This window comes from Scardinius erythrophthalmus (assembly GCF_964197995.2).
Source record: "Scardinius erythrophthalmus genome assembly, chromosome: 11".
Lineage (NCBI taxonomy): Eukaryota > Metazoa > Chordata > Actinopteri > Cypriniformes > Leuciscidae > Scardinius > Scardinius erythrophthalmus.
Genome location: NC_138231.1, coordinates 3,024,296 through 3,034,295, shown reverse-complemented (window position 1 = coordinate 3,034,295; position 10,000 = coordinate 3,024,296). Strand labels below are relative to the sequence as shown.

General features: G+C 40.9%; 1 protein-coding gene across 2 annotated transcripts in view; it reads right to left on the bottom strand.

Annotated features, from left to right (window-relative positions):
- rhpn1 (rhophilin, Rho GTPase binding protein 1) overlaps positions 1-10,000 on the bottom strand; it is a 15,468-nt gene that overhangs the window by 1,924 nt on the left and 3,544 nt on the right. Inside the window, exons 6-15 of one of the 2 annotated variants that reach the window (XM_081377939.1) lie at positions 8,685-8,809; positions 8,037-8,203; positions 6,554-6,651; positions 6,216-6,302; positions 4,786-4,954; positions 4,204-4,317; positions 3,935-4,129; positions 2,552-2,628; positions 2,328-2,471; positions 187-333 (exon numbers count right to left, since the gene is read on the bottom strand). In XM_081377939.1, coding sequence (XP_081234065.1) covers positions 187-333; positions 2,328-2,471; positions 2,552-2,628; positions 3,935-4,129; positions 4,204-4,317; positions 4,786-4,954; positions 6,216-6,302; positions 6,554-6,651; positions 8,037-8,203; positions 8,685-8,809 — 1,323 coding nt within the window. The remainder of the gene's footprint in view (positions 1-186; positions 334-2,327; positions 2,472-2,551; positions 2,629-3,934; positions 4,130-4,203; positions 4,318-4,785; positions 4,955-6,215; positions 6,303-6,553; positions 6,652-8,036; positions 8,204-8,684; positions 8,810-10,000) is intronic. The other variant, XM_081377940.1, reaches the window with a different exon arrangement.

Here is a 10,000-nt window from a genome sequence, read left to right as displayed (position 1 = left end):
GTAAGATAATAATAGCCTAATAAAACATCTGATGTTACCCCCCCCCCCCCCAATAAATCACTGCTTTGGCTAATCTTTATGACTAATTTGAGTGTTTAGGATTTTTTCTTTTACAAAGTACTACGGCTGCTCCGACTGAAAAATGTATAACTGTTCCAAAACTTGTATAACTGTATTGTTTTATACCTCGTGTGACTGTAGAGTGATGACGTCGAGCTCGAGTCCTCTTTCCGTGCAGCTCTTCAGTGCGTGAACGACCTCGGCGTGCTCCGCCCACCTGCAGTCTGCACCATTCACAGCCACGATATAATCGCCCTCACGAAGCCCCGCCTCCTGAAACACACGCTCATAATGTGAGGCATGCTGTGCGCAGCACAAAAAAGCACTTTAAAGGGGTCATCGGATGCAAAATTCACTTTTATATGTGTTTGCATATAAATGTGTCTTTGCAGTGTGTGGACACAACCACCATACAATGAGAGAAACCCATTCACAAATTTTTTTTTTAATCCTCAAAAAGTACCCCCAAAATACACATTTAGGTCTTTATTTTTCTACACTTTGTCTGTTTGCGTCTGTAGATTTCTCCTAAATTCAACAAAAGTTGGCGTTGTAAATCCACATGCTGTTGAGTTGAGTTCTGTTCAGGTCAGTTGAAGGCCATAAATGCTGTGTTATAAGTTTTGATGTGTTTTAGGTGGTTTGTATTGTTGTTGCTAATGATTTGATAAGATATTGTGCTTGTAAATAGTTGTTTTCACTAAAAAAAGTATGAATTTTTACATTACAAATCTTTAAAGGCCGTTTTCTCAAAATGTTTTTTTTTTCTCATACTCTGAGCCAGAAACCTCCTCTTCAGCAGCACTTACACACATCACACTTTCCAGTTGTATTCCTATCTATATTCTTAAGGTTTTTACAGAGGGGTTTGTTCACATATCATTCAGATTCTGATTTATATATATATATATATATATATATATATATATATATATATATATTTTTTTTTATGGCTGTTGACAGTTTTTTCTGATTAATGGACTGATAAAAACAGATATCCTCAGTAAAAACCTTTGACTCTAATATGTCAACAAAATGAAAAGAATTTTGAATGTGGCTTTATCCAATGTTCAGATTTCTCTTCTGGAAATATATGCAAATTAGCGCATATTTTACGAGATATACCTAATTTGCAAATTTAAACACAAATATTCTAAAAACTTGTAATACAAAAGATATTTGTCTTAATGTCAGTAATCAACTGGGGAAGTTTCATGCTGATATCTATTAGTTACCTTTTTTTCCCCTATTCACCTGGGCTGTCTCCCCTTAACCAAAGTATGTTACAAACTTTACATGAAGACCCTAATGCCGAGTTCAGACTGCACGATTTTCAAAGTAGTCGGGTCACTGTTCTTTTCACACTGCATGACTATCCAGGGTAACATTCAGTTGCTGGTGTGTTCACACTGCACGATGCATCGGCGACAGGAGGTTTCACACTGCATGACTTTCAGGAGGAAGAATCGCCGACAACTTCTGTCTGGCCCGCAAACTACGTTTCGCAACCAAACACACGCGAGAAGTGATAAGGAAATAACGCAAAATCCGCGTGCGTAAGACCGCAGTTCTCGCGCGAGTTTGAAATTGTTATTAAAAATAATAGCCTGCAAGAAGCTTGCGATCCAAATTGTCTGTGCACGGATTTGCAGCGAAAAGGAGAAAAAGAAAAACATTATGCGTGAGGAAATGGCTGGGAAGACAAGGGGAGCAAGGACTGTGTGTTCTGCAAAGAGAGTTTGGGGTAAATAAATAATGTTGCAATGTGTTGCTGTTGCTGCTGGTCAAGCAAATGTTTGTACTTTGTTTCTGTTTGATATAATTGTAAATATATCTATTAAAATACTAATATTGTGGTCTATAACTCCTCCCCGAACTCCCCGCTGCTCTGTATCTTGCTCTCATTGGCTGTTGGTCATCGCCGATGTAGTTTTCAGTCAGAACACTTTCACACAGCAGGATTTTGAATCGCCGACAGGTCCAGATATTTAGCATGCCAAATATCTCAAAGGCGTCGGGGACTCGTCTGTGATTCTCTCAGATCGCGTCTTTGCTCATTCACACTGCGTGATTGTCACTCGCGTGAACGAGCACCGATTTGCCTGTGATTTCGGGCATTTGTCGGCGATTTCTCAAAACCTGTCGGCGAGCCAAAATCGGGGCTAAAATCATGCAGTCTGAACTCGGCATAAAGAATCAGACCAACTTGTGGAAATGGGCATCTGATGACCCCTTTAAATGTTACTGACTCTACTGACGTCTCTTACCGCAGCACATCCACCTGGCAAAACCCCAGCAACCAGAACCGGCGAATCACCTCGAAGCGTGAGCCCAAGCCCCGCCTCTCCTCGAACCAGACACGCGTGACGCCTCACCCAGCGGTTTCGAGCAGAGAAAAGCGAAAGAGGTCCCTTCACATACAGAGGTGAATGTTAAACACGTCTTTAACATTTACAGCATTAGTGTGTGTGTGTGAGAGAGTGAGTATTACCAGTCGATGGAAAATATCAGTCACTCTGACGGCACTGAAATCAGGAGTTTTAATATCAGGCTTCTGCTGTGTGTGAGCTGTAGGCGACAGGTCAAAGGTCATGTTAAGAATCTCCAGCTATGTTTGCAGTGGCGTACTTCCTCTACTATTTCTGTAAACTGTGCATATTACACAAACTGTCTGTATGCATGGAACATATCAGTGGTTCTCAAGGAAATGAGGAACATACCAATGAAGGAACACATGCAAACAAGAAGAGTCGTAGCATTACACCGTGTGCTAACTACACGCGCCGCGCGATAAAAGGTTATTGTCCATGTTAATCAGTGTGTGTCCTGACCAGCCGCGACGGCGACACGCGACGATTCTGTTTTAGAAACGTTTTTTCTGCGACGTCACGCTGGAACAACAAACACAAAGTGTGGCGATGATAATCTCAGGGACTGTTTATGTGCTTTATTTAATGTTAAAAGCGTGTCATGTGACTCTGAATATCATTTAGTGCTCCAGCTTTGAAGCTGTAAAAGCAAATGCATAATTCACCTCAGATATTGACAAATGGAAACAAGAGTGTGAGAGATGACAAAAAGTGTTTTAGTAACTCAGTCTATGTATTTTTAATAATGTTTACATGGTGTTATATTTGTGAATGTGATTATGTAGCGAGTGCCGTCAAGATTACTCTCTGGTGCCACGAGACTCCGCCCACACGCTGTTCTGATTGGCTGTGGGTTTTGATTGATTATGACGCATCTCACAGTCGCGTCGCGTCTAGTGTGGACTGACAGAAGCGAAGGTTAGGAGAGTAACTTTACGTAACAGAATTGTTATTGTTTATTGTTACAGAAACGCAGGCTCACTATTGGCCAGCATCACACACATGACCAGCGTCGGCCAATAGTGAGTCTCCGTTCTGACGTACAACCCAGAAGCGCTGCGCTGTTACACTACATGAACTCACTCAGAGAAACACAGAAGAACATGAAGAGTTGAATAAAGTCATTATTTTTGTTGTTTTTTGAGCACAAAAAATATTCTTGATAAAGTCGCTTGATAAACTTTAGTTTTAGCCACTGTAGTCACTTGCACTATTTTAAACATTGTCTTTACTAACTTTTCTGGGCCGGCAATTTCAATTACCGAAAAACCTATGGAGGAGTGAGACAGCTCTCAGATCTCATTAAAAATATCTTAATTTGTGTTCTGAAGATGAACGAAAGTCTTACCGGGTTGAACAACATGAGGGAGAGTGATTACTGACAGAATTTTTAGGTGAACTAACCCTTTAAATAGTTAGGACCAGTCTTGAAGAAAAAATGTAGATTGTAAACTTCTAAGACTAGTCTAAGCAGATTTAACAGCATGGACATATTTAACACTCACACTGGATCTCCGGAGCCTCTGCGACTTCACAGAAATCATCTTCTTGATCAATATCTGAGTACTTCTCCAGCGAGCGCGTGTGAGCGTGTGACAGAACCTCCTGGAGGATGTCCATCTTCCGAAGCATTTTACACACGCCGTGAAGACGCAGGGCTTCCTCGTGACGTATGATGGCTTTGCGCAGATGAGCTTTACCTTCAATATGAAATGTATATTAGTATGTGTTAACTGTAATTCTGCGTTCAGAAAACACGTCCCACTACACAAACCAAGTCTCCGCTTGTCCTCCGTATCCTGAAGGTTCAGTTTGTCTGGTCGTCTGGTGTGAATCTGAATGAGAGCTTTAATTTCTCCACCTTCATCATCCTCTTCATCAGGCATGCCTGCATTGGTATGAAAATTATTGTTATAAAACATAATCTTACAATAACGAGCACAATATGAACAGAAACAACATTTGTTGGTAAAACAACAAAAACTCACTGCCGGTCAATAATTAATTTTGAATGTTTTTGAAAGAAGTTACTTCTGCTCACCAAGACTGCATTCATTTGATTAAACATACATAAAATAAAGGAATATTTAATACATTTTTATTATCATTTTTGTAAACATAAATGTTTTTTTCACTGTTATTTAGATTTTTAGTTACTGTTGTAATAGCTGATTGTTTGTCTTCTTCTTTTCTATTTGAATATATTGTAAAATGTAGTAGTAGTGGTATAGCTTTTTAAATGACATTATATGCAGAAGAGACTTCTTTCAAAAACATTTAAAAACTGTAAATTACTGTAAACTTGTGATCGGTAATGTATGCATGATGTCATCAGTAAGTATTACATGGTCAAGACCTTGAGAAGCACCTGAGCAGTCGCACAGCGCCACAGCGGTGTAGTAATGGGCCAGCGCTCTGAAGTGATGCGTTTTGACCTGAACCATGGAGATCCAGGAGAAGGGCACATAGTCCTTCAGTAACGGCACTGACATCGCCTGAAGGACCAGAGAGTACACGTCTGAGACCTGCAAACACACACAGTTATTAACACATGAAAACCCCAGAACATGCAACATGCAAGTGTGTGTGTGTGTCCTGGTAAACCCTACGTTATTTCAAAGATAGTAATACGAGTCATTTTTGACTGTGGGGACATATTTTGGTCCCCATGAGGAAAACAGCTTATAAATCATACTAAATTATGTTTTTTTGAAAATGTAAAAATGCATGTTTTGTGTGATGGGAAGGTTTAGGGGTCGGCTTAGTGTGTGTGTGTGTGTGTGAGAGATGGGCAGGTTTAGGGGTCGGCTTAGTGTGTGTGTGTGTGTGTGAGAGATGGGCAGGTTTAGGGGTCGGGTTAGTGTAAAAGAAGAGAATATACAGTTTGTACAGTATAAAAACCATTACTTCTATGGAAAGTCCCTATAAAACATGAAAACACAACATGTGTTTATGTGAGTGAGTGAGAGAGAGTGTGTGTGAGCGTGTGTATGAGTGAGTGTGAGAGAGAGTGTGTGTGTGTGTGTGTGTGTGTGTGAGAGAGAGTAAGTGAAAGTGTGCGTGTATATGAGTGAGTGAGTGAGTGAGAGAGAGTGTGAGTGAGTGAAATTGTGCGTGTATATGAGTGAGTGTGTGTGAGAGTGAGTAAGTGAAAGTGTGCGTGTATATGAGTGAGAGTGAGTGAGTGAGAGTGTGAGTGAGTGAAATTGTGCGTGTATATGAGTGAGTGTGTGTGAGAGTGAGTGAAAGTGCATGTATATGAGTGAGTGTGTGTGAGAGAGAGAGTGTGTGTGAGTGAGTGAAAGTGTGCGTGTATATGAGTGTGTGTGAGAGAGTGAGAGTGTGTGTGAGAGTGAGTGAAAGTGCATGTATATGAGTGATTGTGTGTGAGAGAGAGAGAGTGTGTGTGTGTGTGTGTGTGTGTGTGTGCGTGAAAGTGCGTGTATATGAGTGAGTGAGTGAGTATGTGAGAGACTGTGTGTGTGTGTGTGTGTGAGAGTGAGTGAAAGTGTGCGTGTATATAAGAGAGTGTGTGTAAGAGAGTGTGTGTGAGTGAGTGAGTGAGTGAGTGAAAGTGTGTGTGAGAGAGAAAGTGTTTGAGTGAGTGAGTGAAAGTGTGTGTATATGAGTGAGAGAGTGTGTGTGAGAGAGAGAGAGTGAGTGCGTGAAAGTGTGCGTGTATATGAGAGAGTGAGTGTGTGTGTTTGGGTGTGAGAGAGAGAGTCTCTGTGTGTGTGTGTGTGTGTGTGTGTGTGTGTGTGTGTGTGTGTGTGTGTGTTCATTCACCCTCGCTGCCTCCTGGGCGGCTTGCAGAAGCACATTCAGGTTGATGTCCTGCATGAGAATGACCTTTTCACACACACACTCCTGAACCTGCAATTAATAAACCCAGAAATACACGAGTTACTACATGAACACCTCAAACACATCTGATCATAAAAGACACAATCTGAGATCATTTAGGCTGCGTTCACACTTTGTGTGTTCGGCTCTCTTGGTTCACAGAAAATGATACATTTAGTCCTGATTTTATTAGCGTTCACACTGTCATGTGAGACTGAGATACAAAAAAAAAGAAAAGAAATGCTACATTTATTTCTATGAACCTCTCGACAGTTCATTACCTGAGCTACCATGAGGCGGACCAGCATGCTCAGAGCAGGGCCGCTCATATCCAGACTGGGCGCATGAGAGAAGTTCTCCTGCAGGTAGAGAAACGCACCTACACACACACACACACACACGTCACGTTTACAAGCTCATTTATATCAGCAAAGAGCTTCAGATCTTCAGTTCAGTGATAAGTGGTGCAACGCACATGAGGATTAAGAGTTTAGATTATGAGTGTTTTTTGAAATTGAACACAGACAGAGTTTAACACAGACACACACTTATAGAGCTGGTAAGTCCCGCCCCTTCCGCTAATCCCCCTGGACCTCTTGGTTGAAAAACCGTCAATGCAAGTGAATGGGAGAAAATAATTATTTTCTGGTCCCGTTTGAATTGTGCCATGAATGTGAACATATGTTGTCTGTGAATTTTTTATATAACTTTTCGTGTAAAGAATGCTAGAATTTAGCGGGTAGAAGTTTGATACGGTTAGACTTTGTGTGAGAGCACTTTGTGGACTACAACTCTCGACGCGTTTGAAACGTCAACACCACTAGCACACGGACTAGCTCACGGATCCCGCTAAACATGGCTGTGTCTTTGGTGCACTTCACCGCCTTCTTTCAGGGAGAGGACAAAATCGTTGAGGTTGGCGAAAACCACGGGTAAGTCAACTTTATGGGGTGACGTCACATAGGCGATATGTAGTCTTTCTCGTTGTCTTTTCCACAACTGCTAGCTGAAGAATCATACCATATACTGTCAAACTCGTAACATGAAAAGTTATATAAAAAATTCACAGACAACATATGTTCACATTCATGGCACAATTCAAACGGGACCAGAAAATAATTATCTTCTCCCATTCACTTGCATTGACGATTTTTCAACTTTGAGGTCCAGCGGGGTTTTACGGAAGGGGCGGGACTTACCAGCTCTATACAGAGTGAGTACAGGGGTCATTCTCTGGGAACGCTGTCATTTGTCCAACTACAGATATAATTGACTGACAGCAACTCACATTATTTGATAGATTCAACTGTTAGGTGAAGGTGTGATGATATTTGCTAGTTCATGGACATTTTTTTTTATGTCAGTGTCAAATGTTGTGCTATTAATATTTTTTTAATAATGTGTAACTTATTTTTTTAAAGTCCCCCTGTGGTGTAAATCCAGCTTTTAATGTTGTTTATGTGTCTATGTGGTGTTTTTAATCTGCTTTAAGACAAACCATGTGTAAATTCATAAGTCGACAGCATTGCTGAGTATTTTCTCCTTAAAACTGCAGTGAACCAAAGACAGTCTCAAAAACACGCTTTGAAATCGCTGGTGTTTCTGACGTCACAAACTACCTTGTAACCAATCAGATCAATGTGTGATCGTCAACCAGTGGATCTCTGAATTTACAGACATCTATTTAAATGACCAGAATATGAATCCAATCATATTGTGACACGTTTCCTGTGAATGGCAGAAAATCAACGGATGATTCAGTACCGGCCGCCCTCTGGAAAGCGTCGATGGCGTTCTGAACGCCCGTCAGTGTGGAACGATCTTGTCTGGCTCCGATTTGAGTATAAAGTGCTCCGATGTTGAACAAAACACTCCCTTTCTCGAACGCGAGCGCTCTCTGAACGGAAGGAACACCGGTCAGCGAGTCATACCTGCAACGAGACACATGATCAGACCATCTCTAACCTAGAGGTGTCAAAAGTACCGACTCGGTACCAAGTTGGTACTGAAATAAAAAAAAATGTGCTTTGAGTGCAGTGGAGTGGAATCATAAACACCTCTGATTGGCCGTTGTGTTCACAAGCTCATCGGATATGTTTGAGAGCACACCGAAGTGTTTTGAAAGCACAAGCAGGACCGATCCGCTGATAGACGCTTGCTTTCAAACGCTCGCGTGTGTGTATCTGCGTAAGAGTGTCATATGTATATTTACAATTGAAGCGCTGATCATTGTAGCCAATCACAGACATATCCGATGAGCTCGTGAACACGACGGCCAATCAGAGATGTTTATGATTCCGCTCAACTGCGCTCAAACGTCACATGTTTAAAATGTCAGTATCGACTTGGTTCTTTTGACAACACTACTCTCCACTGCTCATTCATATGTTTGTGTGCCACAGTGAGTCTCACCAGTGAAAGTGAATCCCCAGACTTCTGTGCGGTGAGAAGAAGCGCTGATCCAGGAAATACAGCTGATTGTAATATTCCATCAGCAGCTCCTGTCCCGCTTCATTCCTGCTGGGAGTGCGCATGGCCTACGAAGAGAGGTGAGCTTTACTTTAAAATAATGATTCGACTTGTGTTTGCACATGCACTTTCAGTGATAACCACTTCTTTTGTTCTGAAGAATGACATGCAATCAAAATGTACTTCTTAAAGCTACACTATGTAACTTTTGACCCTCTAATGGTGATTTAAACCGCATGCATCTTGCGAAAAAACTAGGGATGCACCGATATGAACATTTTGGCCAGTACCGATAACCGATAATTCTTTATATCAGTATCAAAAGCAAATATCATTTGGTTTTACTGAACAACAATGTCACATACATAATATAGCCAATCATCTTATGTACATCATGTATTATAACAAAGGCCTGCAGAGGGCGCCAACAGGTTTGCTGTTGTTACACTTGACAGCACAATGAATCAAATCCTTGTTTAATACTGTCAAAACAACATTTAATTCAAATGTTTACTTAATCTTTAATATTTGGACACTTCTTTACTATAGAAATGCTACAGCCAGTGTCATTTCTTGAACAAGAACATGTGGACATCAAATCATGCAAACTCAGAGCGAGGGTTTAAACTTTAATTTTAAAATCGTTCAAATGTTTAGAAACACATTGATGTATTCTCCAGTGTTGGCGTAGGTTTATAAATGGTTTACGGTACACATCTGATGAAATGGCGCACACTGCGTTCCCAGATGAACGATATAAGCAACCTAAACAGCATATGCAGAGATGGAGTTTGAGACGCTCCACACATGTGAATCATAACAGTTCACGTGAAGCAGCGTTTACTGTGAACGGAGCATGCAAACAATTAAAGCGCATATATATTAAACCCGCCATATATTTATTTAATTGAATCACAGTCTTGAATCTACTCACTGTCTCTGTGTCCGCCGGCATTTTGTCAGTCAAAAATAGTCGATCTCCGAATGCAACGTAACAGGGAGGCGAGTAAAGATGGAAAGCTCCTAAAGCTTAGTTCCATATAAATTCACGGATAATTTGTTGTTTTGTCGTTGAAAGTGAAAATCAATATTGACCTTGTATTTGAAAAAGGATCCTCATATAAGAAGCAATACTAAAATTCAGAGTCAGTTCATTCGCATTCGGAGATCGACTATTTTTGACTGACAAAATGCCGGCGGACACAGAGACAGTGAGTTGTTCAAAATCTTTCTCTTTAGTAAACTCTGTGAACACAAAC